Source organism: Heterodontus francisci, chromosome 18 (assembly GCF_036365525.1).
Source record: "Heterodontus francisci isolate sHetFra1 chromosome 18, sHetFra1.hap1, whole genome shotgun sequence".
Lineage (NCBI taxonomy): Eukaryota > Metazoa > Chordata > Chondrichthyes > Heterodontiformes > Heterodontidae > Heterodontus > Heterodontus francisci.
In genome coordinates, this window is record NC_090388.1 from 3,674,060 (window position 1) to 3,689,035 (window position 14,976).

General features: G+C 43.9%; 1 protein-coding gene across 2 annotated transcripts in view; it reads left to right on the forward strand.

Annotated features, from left to right (window-relative positions):
* The window catches only part of syt1a (synaptotagmin Ia), a 632,547-nt gene that overhangs the window by 563,821 nt on the left and 53,750 nt on the right, over positions 1-14,976 (forward strand). Inside the window, exons 1-2 of one of the 2 annotated variants that reach the window (XM_068050104.1) lie at positions 11,062-11,197; positions 11,570-11,754. In XM_068050104.1, coding sequence (XP_067906205.1) covers position 11,197; positions 11,570-11,754 — 186 coding nt within the window. In that variant the 5' untranslated portion in view covers positions 11,062-11,196. Of the gene's footprint in view, positions 1-11,061; positions 11,198-11,569; positions 11,755-14,976 lie in introns of those variants that run through there. The other variant, XM_068050105.1, reaches the window with a different exon arrangement.

Consider the following 14,976-nt stretch of genomic DNA (forward strand, 5'->3'; position numbering starts at 1 on the left):
TTTGTGGGTAAGGGTATCAATGTCATAGAGTCATAGAGTCATTTACAGCACAGAAGGAGGCTATTTGGCCCATCCAGTCCATGCCAGCTGTCCACAGAGTTATCTGGTCTGTCCCACTCCCTGACTCAATCCCCGTAGCCCTGCAAGTCTCCTTCTCTCAGGCGGCCATCCAACTTCCTCTTGAAGTCATTGATTGTCTCCGCTTCCACCACCCTGTTGGGCAGAGAGTTCCAGGTCATTACCACCCGCTGTGTAAAAGAAGTGCTTCCTTATATTCCCCCGGCATCTCTTGCCCATAACTTTCAATCTGTTTTACTATAGTCCATGAACTATTAGTTAATGGGAACAGTTTATCCTTGTCTAACTTATCTAAGCCTGTCATAATTCTGTACATTTCTATTAACTTTCCCCTATATCTCCTTTGCTCTAAAGAGAACAAACCCAGCTTTTGCAACCTAACCTTGTATCTAAAATTCCCCATCCCTGGAACCATTCTGGTAAATCTCCGCACCCTCTCAAGAATCCTCATATCCTTCCTGAAGTATGGTGACCAGAACTGGACACAATACTCTAGTTGGGGCCTAACCAGAGCTTTATAAAGGTTCTGCATAACTTCCCTGCTTTTAGTTTAATTTAGAGATACAGCACTGAAACAGGCCCTTCGGCCCACCGAGTCTGTGCCGACCATCAACCACCCATTTATACTAATGCTACACTAATCCCATATTCCTACCACATCCCCACCTGTCCCTATATTTCCCTACCACCTACCTATACTAGGGACAATTTATAATGGCCAATTTACCTACCAACCTGCAAGTCTTTTGGCTTGTGGGAGGAAACCGGAGCACCCGGAGAAAACCCACGCAGACACAGGGAGAACTTGCAAACTCCACACAGGATGTACCCGGAATTGAACCCGGGTCGCTGGAGCTGTGAGGCTGTGATGCTAACCACTGTGCTGCCCGATGCCTTGATTTATGAATCCCAAGATCCTATATCCTTTGCTAACCATTCTGTCAATATGTCCTGCCACCTTCAAAGATCAATGCACATGCACCTCGAGGGCCCTCTGGTCCTGCACACTCTTTAGAAGTATTCTAGATTCTCCAGCCAGGGAAAACAACCTCTCAGTGTCTACCCTGTCAAGCCCCTTCAGAATCTTGTTTGTTTCAATGAGGTCACCTCTCATCCTTCTAAACTTCAGAGACTATAGACCCAATTTACGCAACCTCTCATTATAGGACAACCCTTTCATTCCAGGGACCAATCTAGTGAACCTGTGCTGGACTGCCTCCAATGCAAGTATATCCGTGCACACAGTATTCCATGCGTGGTCCCACTAAAACCCTGTACAATTGTAGCAAGATCTCTTTATTTCTGTACTCCAATCCCCTTGGAATAAAGGTCAACATACAATTTGCCTTCCTAATAGCCTGCTGCACCTGCATGTTAGCTTTGTGCGTTTCTTGTACGAGTACCGCCAAGTCTCTCTGAACATCAACACTTACCAGTTTCACACCTTTTAAAAAATATTCTGCTTTTCTATTTTTACGACCAAAGTGAACAACTTCACACTTCCCGACATTATACTCCATTTGCCATCTTGTTGCCCACTCACTTAACCTGTCTATATCTCTTTACAGCCTCTCCATATCCTCCCCGCAGCTTATATTTCCACCTCACACTTCTCTGTATTAAATTCCACCTGCCACCTCTCTGCCCATTCTGCTAGCCTATCTATGTCCTGTTGTAGGTGGTTCATATCATCCTCACTGTTTGCCACACCTCCACGTTTGGTGTCATCGGCAAATTTTGAGATTCTACTCTATATTCCAAGATCCAAGTCATTTATATATATCAAAAAAAGCAGTGATCCCAACATTGACCCTTAGGAACACCACTATCTACCATCCTCCAGTCTGAAAAGCAACCATTTACTATGACTCGCTGTTTTCTGTCCTTAAGTCAATTTTTTGACTGACCCTCCTATTCCATGTATGGAGCAAAGGCAGGAAGATGGAATTCAGGTGCATATCAGTCATGATCACGATGTCGAGGACCCTCTGAGGGGGCTTGACAGGGTAGATGCTGAGAGGATGTTTCCCCTCATGGGGGAATCTGGACCTGGGGGAACCATTTCAAAGTAAGGGGTCTTTTAAGATGAAGATGAGGAGGAATTTCATCTCTCAGAGGCTCATTAATCTTTTAAATTCTCTTCCCCAGAGAGCAGTGGAGGCTGAGTCATTGAATATATTCAAGGCTGAGTTAGACAGATTTTCGATTGTCAAGCAAGTCAAGGGTTATGGGGCAGCTGCAGGAAAGTGGAGTTAAGGCCACAATCAGATCAGCCATGATTTTATTGAATGGTGGAGCAGGCTCGAGCGGCCGAATGGCCTACTCTGCTCCTATTTCTTATGTTCTAAGAAGTACTTCCTGATTTCACTCCTGAATGGCCCTGGCTCTAATTTTAAGATTATGTCCCCTTGTTCTAGATTCCCCTTACAGGGGAAATAGTTTCTCCATATCTACTCTTATCAAATTCTTTTAACATTTTAAATACCTCCCTTAGATCGCCAGGAGTTCGGGGAGTTGTGGCGGGGGTGGGGTGGGTGGCAGTGGTGGTGGTGGAGTCGGTAAGGTGCAAAGGTCTCAAAAACCAATCCCCTGCTGGGATGCCTGATTTACAGGCTTGGCATCCACTTGGATGGGGAGCAAGTTAGGGGAGGCTATGGGATAAGGTAGGACTGTGTTACAGCTGGGCGGGTGCGAAAGGGGAGGAGGGAGGGTCGATCCTAGGTGGGTAAGAGGGTGATCTTGGTGGGGTGTCACTAGATAGGGGTTTGGGCTGCCAATGCCAGGGTCCCAGTGAGGGATGGGGGAGTTTGGATGCTTCAGTTAGGGAGAGGTCAGTGAGGGTAGTTTCAGGGGTATGGGGAGGGGATTGGAGGCCTGGGGCAGGAGCATGCCCAATTGCAGGGGTTGCCCAGGCAGGCACACTGGATCTTGTAGGTAGGTGTAAAAGCCTCACCTCTTGGATCTGATAGGCCTTGCCTGGGTGTAGCTGCTGAGGCCACAGTTAAATTCAAAATGTAGAATAACAATGAGGCTCGCAAGCCTCATTATAATATTTAAAGTGCCATCTCGCCTCCTTGGAGTGAGTTGGTCACCGGCCAACTTCTTGCCGCCGTTAAAGCCGGAAGGGCTGGTTTAGAGGAGGGTTGGGGGTGGTATCCTGATTCTTAAGACTTTAAACCCCCATCCAACCCAAACCCACCCATTTCATGTGATTAAAAATCCCCTCATAATGTCATATCTGCCACCTTCTGGAAAAAGAAATACAGTTTTGGTGCTGCACACAAACCATTGTGTAAATTGGTAGCAGAACCGAAGGAAATTTGCCCAGATTCACTGCAGCCGGTCTCCAGCTACAGCAGCTTTGTAATTTAGAAGGAGCCTATGACTGTAGCTCAGGCTGGACATCATTTAACCCTCCCCTAGGAACAAGATTTGTGCCAGGACAGTTGCAGAGGCATTATAATGTAGACAGTAGATTCCCTTTCTTTCAAAAAATTATTTCATCAGATATTCTTCTGTAACCATGCACACACACTGCATTTGCATCTCAACAGAATTTAAAAAGCAAACCTTTAGATTGAGACTTTTTCATTGACACCCAGCATTATAAATTTATTGGCAGGACTTAATCTGGCATTGCAGATTTAACATCTCAGACAAGATTAAGCCATCAAGCCTTGCCTAAACAAAGTGTATTGACATCTTAATGGAGCAACTGTTCCAATATCATTTGAACTAGCTGATCTCTTGTGGAATTGTTTATCGTGCTCGCTGACCTACATTGGCTCCCAGTACACCAACGTCTCGTTATTAAAATTCTCATCCTCACATTCAAACCTTTCCGTGCCCTCCCCCTCCCAGTCTCTGTAACCTCCTCCAGCCCTACAATCCTCCAGGATCTCTACACTTCTCCAATTCTGCCCTCTTCAGCAGCCCCAATTTTAATTGTTCCACCATCAGTAACCGTGCCTTCAGCTGCCTGGGCCCTAAGCTCTGGAATTCCCTCCCTAAGCATCATGGACTCTCTGCCTCTCTCTCTCTCTCCTCCTTTAAGATGCTCATTAAAACCTACCACTTGGACCAACCTGTCCGAATATCTCCTTCTGTGGCTCGGTGTCAGATTTTTTTTCATAACACTCCTGTGAAGCACCTTGGGACATTTTACTATGTTAAAGGCACTATATAAATGCAAGTTGTTGTTGTTCATGGGCAAAGATTTTTTTTTTAATTGAGGAAATAAGCAGGATTGCAGTTTCTTACTGAATTTTGCTCATAAATAAAGGACATTGGATGGCCACTGGAAGGAAATAGACTTGCAGGGTTAATGGGATTGAGTGGGGGAGTGGGATTAACTGGATAGCTCCATGGAGAGCCGGCATGAACTCGATGGACCGAATGGCCGCCTTATGAGCCGCAAATGACTCTATGACTCTATGAAATGGTCTTCCAATACTTTACCAGGTTCACTTAATGAACATTTTATTACCTCAACTTAGGTAAAGTTATCTTGAATAACTCATCTAAACTTCCAGGTTTTGGTGTGGAATTGTATTTGGCACCTTCTGTGTTTGTTGTGAAAGTTGATTCTTAAATTTCATTAATCTGCTAAACTTTATAACCAGCAATATCATATGGTCAGTATAGGCCAATCAGACAGTGATTTGAATTAAACTGAAAAGAAAATTGAATGGAATGTAAAATGGGCTTCTGATTGGCTTTCGCCTGTTTTGTGTTACTGCCAGACACTGATTTAACCCTCACCAAGATTACAGTCCCTTCACCTGCCGTAATCATTAATTTAATTACCGAAACTCAACATTATCTTCTGGTAAGAAGCAGCTATTTTATTCCTTTGTGTGGAATTTTGCTGTGCACAGAACAGCCACTGCATTTGTCCACAGAGCATGTCATTGAACTTCAGAGCAACTTGTTTTATGTGAGTGATATGAAAGGGCACGACAAAAATTGAAGTCTTTCTCAGTTTATGTTGAGCAGAAAGTGGTCGATCGGCCCATCATTGCCTTTGCTGACTCTCTAAAAGATCTATCCAATTAATCCCACTCCCTCCTCTCTTATCCCACAGCCCTGCAATTTTTTTCCATTCAAGTATTTATCCAATTCCCTTTTGAAAGTTACAATTGAATCTGCTTCCGCTGCCCATTCAGTCAGCGCATTGCAGATCACATCAAATTGCTGCATAAAAATAATGTTTCCTCATGTTGCCTTTGGTTCTTTTGCCAATCGCCTTAAATCTGTGTCCTCTGGTTACTGACCCTCTGCCACTGGAAACAGTTTCTCCTTATTTACTCGATCAGAACCCTTCATGATTTTGAATGTCTCTATCAAATCTTCTCTTAATCTTCCCTGCTCGATGACGAGCAGCACAGTTTCTCCAGTCTTGCCACATAACTGAAGTCCCTCATCCCTGGGACCATTCTAGTAAATCTCTTCTGCACCCTGTCTAATGCCTTGATATCCTTCCTAAGGTACGGAACCCAGAATTAAAGTAAAAGAAACAAAAGGAAGAATTGCATTTATATAGTGCCTTATATGACCACCGAACATCCTAAAGCACTTTACAGCCAATGAAGTACTTTCTGAAGTGTTGTCACTGTTGTAATGTAGGAACCCTGGCAGCCAATTTGTGCACAGCAAGATCCCACAAACAGTAATATGATAAAGACCAGATCATCTGTTTTTGGTACTCTAGCTGTGGCCTAACCATTGTTTACTTGTGCCTGGAATATTGCAATCTGTTCTTGAAGACCTTCTTCTCAATACCCAAATCAACTCCTGGTGTGGGAACATAAGAAATAGGAGCTGGAGTAGGTCATATAGCCTGTTCCATCATTCCATAAGATCTGGCTGATCTTCTACCTCAACTCCTTTTCTGACCTGTTCTCATACTCCTCGATTTCCCTAGTGTCCAAAAATCTATCAATCTCAGTCTTGAACACACACAATAACCGAGCACATACAGCCCTCTGAAGTAGAGAATTCCAAAGATTCACAACCCTCTGAAATTTCCCCTCATCTCAATAGTCCTAAATAGCCGACTCCTTATCCTGAGATTGTGACCCTTAGTTCTAGACTCTCCAGCCAGAGGAAACAGCCTCCCAGTGTTTACCCTGTCAAACTCTCTAAAACATTTATATATTTCAATGAGATCAGCTCTCTGTCTTCTAAACTCCAGGGAATATAGGCCTATTCTACATAATCTCTCCTCAGAGGACTACCGTCTCATCCCAGGCATCAATCCAGTGAAGTTTCATTGCACTCCCACTAAGGAAATAAACGAGTAGCTGTGACCTGCACAACAGAACCCAAAAGAAACACTTCTGAAGCAGAATGCCATTGGTCCCCAACCTAATGAAACCCCTGGAGTCCAGCTGCAACCCAATCCAATGCCCCTCAAAGATACCATGCTTCCAAAGCGAGCACAGGTGAGCCAAGACACATTCCCCTCCTGGCATCATATAATCCAAATGTACACTGGCAGCGTATGAAAATGTAATTGCATATTAACACATGAAAACATATTGAAGAATGGCAGTCAGACTAATGAAAAGCTGCCAATCCTGGACATTTCCATTATAAAGAAAGAAATGTAGAGCACTTTTCACAGTATCCCAAAGTACTATACAGCTAATTGTAATCACTGTTGTAATGTAGGAAATGCAACAGACAATTTACACACAGGGAGGTCCATGAGCAGTGATAATGACCAGGCAATCTGTTTTTGTGATGTTGGTGGATGGATACATATTGGCCAGGACACTGGGAGAACTCCCCTGCTCTTTGAAATAGAGGCATGTGATCATTTATACAAAAGCAAAATACTGCAGATGCTGGAAATCCGAAATAAAAACAGAAAGTGCTAGAAATACTCAGCAGGTCAGGCAGCATCTGTGGAAAGGGAAGCAGAGTTAACATTTCAGGTCTGTGACCTTTCATCAGACTAAGAAAAGTTCAAAATGCAATAGGTTTTGAGCAAGTGAAAGCGGGGAGGGGGGGGAAGAAGAACAGAAGGGCAGGACTGTGATTGGGTGGCAGGCAGGAGAGATTAAATAACAGGTTTCGGTAGTGGTGGTGGTAATGGAACAAGCGGGCGGCACAGTGGTTAGCACCACAGCCTCACAGCTCCAGCGACCCGAGTTCAATTCTACTGCCTGTGTGGAGTTTGCAAGTTCTCCCTGTGACTGCGTGGGTTTTCGCTGGGTGCTCCAGTTTCCTCCCACAGCCAAAGACTTGCAGGCTAATAGGTAAATTGGCCATTGTAAATTGCCCTTAGCATAGGTGGTGGGGATGTGGTAGGAATATGGGATTAATGTAGGATTAGTATAAATGGATGGTTGATGGTCGGCACAGACTTGGTGGGCCGAAGGGCCTGTTTCAGTGCTGTATCTCTAAATAAATAAAGTAAAGAAACCAAAGATATATCTGGATAAGTTATGAATAGCAGCCGTTCGGATGCAAAGTAACGGAATTAAGATAGAAAAAAGAGAGAAAAACTGAACCAGCAAAAAAAAGAAACTAAATGTGAGCAGAGGTTATGATCTAGAATTGTTGAACTCAACGTTGAGTCCGGAAGGCTGTAAAATGCCCAGTTGAAAGATGAGGTGCTGTTCCTCAAGCTTGTGTTGAGCTTCATTAGAACACTGTAGCAGGCCAAGGTCAGAGTGGGAGCAAGGTGGAGAATTGAAATGACAGGTGACTGGAAGCTCAGAGATCACGCTTGCGGACTGAATGGAGCTGCTCTGCAAAACGGCCACCCCGTCTGAGTTTGGGCCTCCCCAGTGTACAGGAGACCACATCATGAGCAGCGAATACAGTATGCTAAATTGAAAGAAGTTCAAGTGCGATTAGGCACACTACAGCCTGCCGGATTGAATATTCAGTTCAATAATTTCAGAGCATGACGGGCCCCCCTTTTTACTTTTATTTTTAGTTATTTTTTTCATTTTTCATTTTTCTTTTTTTTGTGTTTATTTTATTTTATCGTAGTTTGTTCAGTTTGCTTACCCACTGTTTTTTTCATGTTTGTGCTTGTGGCTGTTCAGTTTTCAATCCATTAACACCCTATCTGTTCTAATGCTTTGTCTTTCAAAACACCATTAACATATTGTTTGCCTTTGCTCCATGACCTTCTGGTCGGTTATGCTCTGTGACCTTGTCCTATCTACACCTTCTCCTTTGTTATCTCTTGCCCCACCTCTACTTTACTTGCTTAAAACCTTTCACATTTCTAATATCTGCTAGTTCTGAAGAAGGGTCACTGACCTGAAACGTTAACTCTGCTTCTCTCTCCACAGATGCTGCCAGACCTGCTGAGTATTTCCAGCATTTCTTGTTTTTATTTCAAGTACATCTCTGTTTCACTTGGAATGAGTGTTTGGGGTCCTGGACGGTGAGAAGGCAGGAGGTAAAAGGGCAGGTGTTGCATCTCCTGCACCTGCATGGAAAGGTGTTTTAGGAAAGGTGTTGGGGTGACTGAGGAGTGGACCAGGGTGTCACAGAGGGAACAGTCCGTCCGGTATGCTGAAAGGAGAGGGGAGGCGAAGATGTGTTTGGTGGTGGCATCATGCTGGAGGTGGCGGAAATGACAGAGAATGGATGTGGAGGCTGGTGGGGTGGTAAGTGAGGACAAGGGAAACTCTATTGTGGTCCTAGGATGGAGGGGAAGGGGTGAGGCTAGAAGTGTACGAAATAGAACGGACACAGTCGAGGGTCCTATCAACCACGGTAGGAAGGAATCCTCAGTTGAGGAAATTTGAGTATCTTTTATGTCCATCTGAGAGGGCAGGTTGGTCCTCTGTTAAACATTTCATCCAAAATACAGCACCTCTGACAGTGCAGCATTTCGCCAGTACTACAGTGGGAGTGCCAAGCCTCTGGAGTAGGACTTTGAACCCACCACCTTCTAACTCAAAGGCAAGAGTGTTATCCACAGAGTCAAGGCACCTTTGCATCCATCTTCCTCTGAATTATTAGAGGCCAGTGATCCTTTTCCCAAGAAGACAGCAAGTTTCTGCTTTGTCATCTTATTAAAGTCGGCAACATGCTAATCCTCAAGTTCAAAATATCTTGGGGAGATATCTGACTAAAACACTGTCAACTCCCATGTAGAAATTTGAGTGAGGAGATGCTTCAGATTTGCTTCATTTCACTTAATTTCAAGATACATTGGCAGCCATTCAGATTTACAACGCTGAAGATTAATTCTGAAAGATCTTGCTCCATGCCAGCAGAACATAATTGCTGGGGGTGACAAAACCTTACTCTAAGCCCCCCCGTGTCCTTTACATGACCCTCTGTACAGGTATAAGGGCCCAGACTTTATCTCAGAGGTACATTCTGTTGGAACCTGGTTGGAGGTCGGGAAACCCTGAAGTACAGTTTTAACTGCAGCATGACTTTAGACTCTTTTTCTGTAAGTTTCCCACCCACAGCCAGATTGGGTGGCACAGTGGCGCAGTGGTTAGCACCGCAGCCTCACAGCTCCAGTGACCCGGGTTCAGTTCTGGGTACTGTCTGTGTGGAGTTTGCAAGTTCTCCCTGTGACCGCGTGGGTTTCCTCCCACTGCTACAAGCAGTGCTGTAAATGCTCTTACCTCGTGGAATAAGCCCTTTTCATCTGCCGGATTTCACGAGGCCTGGGAAACCCAGCCGACATGAGTTAAAAATAGAATGACTGTTAAAATGAATGCATACAATCTCATTATAATGTTTAGCCCACCTCCTGCAAGCAGATTGGTCACCTGAGCTCTGCTAAACCCGGAATTAGGTGGGGTCCTGGTTTAGATTTTGTGAACTTTAACCTCTGACCTGATCCCAACCCACCTGTTTTGGGGATTAAAGATTCTGCCCACGGTCTGATAGATGTGCACTTATTCACAATTTCAAGGGAAGTGACTGATGAAATTTAAACTGCTAAGATCAAAGGATGGGGAAACAGGTTCACTGGCAGTAACTTTATGGTATCAGTACAATCAATAAACTTAGATCAAACCCAAATCATCCCAACAGTCAACAGCTGCTCCTTTCACTGTTAAGTTTTTCCCAGCTCTCACAAAAAGACTTGAACTGTCTACACTATCCTCTCAAACTTGACCTGCTCATAGTAACTGCCTTTCAGATTGCTGTAAGCTGTGCAATCAACTGCCAGGTCATTGTTCAACACTTCAAGTAAACTGAATACATCAAAAGTGAGTGAATACATAATGTGAATTAATGACTGCTGCAGCTAGTCTCAATAAATTGTAATCATTATTAGTAACACCTGCACACAGTATTGTTTGTGTGCACCACAGGATGCAAATAGTATTTTGTTTAACAATATACTTGTATTTCAGTGGTGTTCTATTTGGCAAAGTATGTGGAAGAAAAAAGAATTTGCATTTCTATAGCGCCTTTCACAATTTCAGGATGTTCCAAAGTGTTTTACAGCCCATGAATTACTTTGGAAGTGCAGTCACTGTTATAAGAAAAACAGCCATCAATTTGCAGACAGCAAGGTCTCACAAACAGCAGTGCAATAATGACCAATCTGTTCTTACTGATGTTAGTTGAGATGAGGCTGACGCCCCCAGTGCCAGTACTGAGGGAGTGCTGCACTGTTGGAGGTGCCATCTTCAAATGAGATGTTCAACCGAGGCCCCGACTGCCCTCTCGGGAGAATGTGAAAAAAATCCTATTTCGAAAAGGTACAGGGAAGCTTTCCATGATGTGTTGGCTAATATTTATCCCTCAACCAGCAATCCAAGATAAACAGAATATCTGGTCATTATCTCATTGCTGTTTGTGGTAGCTTGCTGTGCACAAATCAGCTGCCGTGTTTCCTACATTACAACAGTGGCTGCACTTCAAAAGTACTTCATTAATTATAAAGCACCATAACAGGATGTCCTGAAGCCTGTGAAAGGTGTGAAATAAATGCAAGTTCTTTTATTCATTTTTCTATGTCAGCGGCCCCATACCCCAGAATTGCCAACCTTGTTATGAGGGGTTTTAATAGGAAGAAACTGTTTCCACTGCCAGGGCGATCAGTAACAGGAGGACACAGATTCACATAATTAACAAAGGAACCAGAGGGGAAGATGAGGAGACATCTTTTTACGCAGTGAGTTGTTGTGATCTGGAACGCGTTGCCTGAAAGGGCGGTGGAAGCAGATTCAATAGTAACCTTCAAAAGAAAATTGGATAAATACTTGAAAAGGAAAAATTTGCATGGCTATGGGGAAAGAGCAGGGCGGAGTGAACTACGTGGATAGCTCGATCAAAGAGCTGGTACAGGCACAAGCGTTCTCATTCTGTACTGTACGATAGGTCTTTGTTGGGTCAAGGTGTCACGGGATATGGAGTAAAGATGGATAGATGGAGTTCAGGATACAGATCAGTCACGATCTAACTTCTCCTATTCCTATGGAAAGACATACATGACTGCCAACTCTTTCCTTCTGATACACATTGTGTTTGTGGGTTTTTGTTGCAGTGCCTCCCTGGGCCTTGATAGCCATTGCGATTGTTGCTGTCCTTTTGATTCTCACCTGCTGCTTCTGCGTCTGCAAGAAATGCCTTTTGAAGAAGAAGAACAAGAAGAAGGGAAAAGAAAAGGGAGGAAAGAATGCCATGAACATGAAAGATGTGAAGGAGCTGGGGAAGTCCACTAAAGAACAGGTAATGCAGAAAAGGAACCATGTGAAGGGATAGCCGAAAAGGAATATTCTTTGCCATTGATAAATAATTGTTTACGTGATGGTTAAAAATCATGTGATGTCACTGTTTTATTATTCATTGACCTGTATTTAATTAGTAGTTTAATGTTTAGCTTCAATTGATTAAAATGTATATTCAAATTAAAAATATCTCAAAGGAATCCTCTGGATTACTAGTCCAACTATGCTACTGTACTTATGTAGATAGAATGAATTTCTCATATCGTCTTTGGACTAATGCGAATGAATATGGTAAATATTCATTCACTAAATGTGCAGCTCAGACCATGGCATCAATGGGCAAGAGATGACACAGGAGGGAACAGCAGAGAGTAGAAATGCAGTCGTTACAGGAGATTCCATAGTCAGGCGGGCAAACAGACGTTTCCGTAACTGTCATTGTGAGTCCCACATGGTGTGTTGCCTCCCTGGTGCCAGGGTAAAGGATATCATGAAGAGGATTCAGGAGGCATTGTCCTAAAAAAAAGATGAGTGAGATAGTTGATGCTTTGGTTTTAATTTTCCAAAACTCCCTAGATTTGGGGAAGGTACCTTTCTTTAGACTCCTTATCTCGAGAGACAATGGATAAGCGCCTGGAGGTGGTCAGTGGTTTGTGAAGCAGCGCCTGGAGTGGCTATAAAGGCCAATTCTAGAGTGACAGACTCTTCCACAGGTGCTGCAGAGAAATTTGTTTGTCGGGGCTGTTACACAGTTGGCTGTCCCCTTGCGCCTCTTTCTTTTTTCCTGCCAGCTACTAAGTCTCTTCAACGCGCCACACTTTAGCCCCGTCTTTATGGCTGCCCGCCAGCTCTGGCGAACGCTGGCAACTGACTCCCATGACTTGTGATCAATGTCACAGGATTTCATGTCACGTTTGCAGACATCTTTAAAGCGGAGACATGGACGGCCGGTGGGTCTGATACCAGTGGCGAGCTCGCTGTACAATGAGTCTTTGGGGATCCTGCCATCTTCCATGCGGCTCACCTGGCCAAGCCATCTCAAGCGCCGCTGACTCAGTAGTGTGTATAAGCTGGGGATGTTGGCCGCCTCGAGGACTTCTGTGTTGGAGATACGGTCCTGCCACCTGATGCCAAGTTTTCTCCGGAGGCAGCGAAGATGGAATGAATTGAGACGTCGCTCTTGGCTGGCATACGTTGTCCAGGCCTCGCTGCCATAGAGCAAGGTACTGAGGACACAGGCTTGATACACTCGGACTTTTGTGTTCCGTGTCAGTGAGCCATTTTCCCACACTCTCTTGGCCAGTCTGGACATAGCAGTGGAAGCCTTTCCCATGCGCTTGTTGATTTCTTCATCTAGAGACAGGTTACTGGTGATAGTTGAGCCTAAGTCGGTGAACTCTTGAACCACTTCCAGAGCGTGGTCACCAATATTGATGGATGGAGCATTTCTGACGTCCTGCCCCATGATGTTCGTTTTCTTGAGGCTGATGGTTAGGCCAAATTCATTGCAGGCAGCCACAAACCTGTCGATGAGACTCTGCAGGCACTCTTCAGACTGGAAAATAGTGAATGTAACTCCTTTATTCAAAACGGGAGGGAGACAGAAAGCAGGAAACTACAGGCCAGTTAGCTTAACATCTGTCTTAGGGAAAATGTTAGAAGCTATTATTAAAGACGTTATAGCAGGGCACTTAGAAAAATTCAAAGTAATCTGGCAGAGTCAGCATGGTTTTGTGATACGGAAATCATGTCTAACCAATTTATTGGAGCTCTTTGAAGAAGTAACATGTGCTGTGGATAAAGGGGAGCCAGTGGATGTACTGTACTTAGATTTCTAGAAGGCATTTGATAAGGAGCCACATCATAGGTTATTGCGGAAAATAAATGCTCATGGTATAGGGGGTAACATATTGGTATGGATAGAATATTGGTTAGCAAACAGGAAACAGAGAGTATGCATAATTGGGTCATTTCCGGGTTGGCAAGATGTAACGAGTGGTGTGCCACAGGGATCAGTGCTGGGACCTCAACTTTTTACAATTTATATAAATGAATTAAGTGAAGGGGCCGAAGGTATTGTTGCTAAATTTGCTGATGACACAAAGATATAGGAAAGTAAGTTGTGAAGAGGACATAAGGAGGCTACAAAGGGATATAAATGCAAAATATTGCAGATGCTGAAAATCTGAAATAATAACTGAACGTGCTGGAAATACTCAGCAGGTCAGGCAGCATCTGTGGAGAGAGATGCAGAGATAACGTTTCACGTCAGTGACCTTTCATCAGAACTACAAATAGTTATAGATAGATTAAGTGAGTGGGCAAAGATCTGACAAATGGAGTATAATGTGGGAAAATGTGAAATTGTCCATTTTGGCAGGAAGAGTAAAAAAGAAGCATAATAACTAAATAGTGAGAGATTGCAGAGCTCTGAGATACAGAGGGATCTGGGTGTCCTAGTGCATGAATTGAAAATGGTTCAGCAAGTAATTAGGAAAGCTAATAGAACGTTATTGTTTATTGTGAGGGGAATTGAATGCAAAAATGAAGGTTATGCTTCAGTTATACAGGGCATTGGTGAGACAACATCTGGAGTACAGTGTAGAGTATTGGTCTCCTTATTTAAGGAAGGATGTAAATGTGTTGGAGGCAGTTCAGAGAAGCTTTACTGGACTAATACCTGGAATGGGCGGGTTGTCTTATGAGGAATGATTTGTCAGGATAGGCTTGTATCTGCTGGAGTTTAGAAGAGTAAGAGGCGACTTGATTGAAATGTATAAGATCCTGAGGGGTCTTGACAGGGTGGATGTGGAAAGGATGTTTCGCCTTGTGGGAGAATCTAGAACTGGGGTCACTGTTTAAAAATAAGGGGTCGTCCATTTAAGACAGAGATGAGAGGAAATTATTTCTCTCAGAGGGTTGTAAGTCTTTGGAACTCTCTTCCTCAAAAGGCGGTGGAAGCAGAGTCCTTGAGTATTTTTAAGGCAGAGGTAGATAGATTCTTGATAAGGAAGGGGGTGAAAGGTTATCGGGGGTAGGCGGGAATGTGGAGTTGAGGTTACAATCAGATCAGCCATAGTGTTATTAAATGGTGGAGCAGGTTTGAGGGACCGAGTGGCCTACTCCTGCTCCTAATTCGTATATTTGTATGTATGTATTTTTTCTTTATTCATTCATGGGATGTGGGCATCACTGTCTATAGCAGCATTTATTGCTCCTCCCC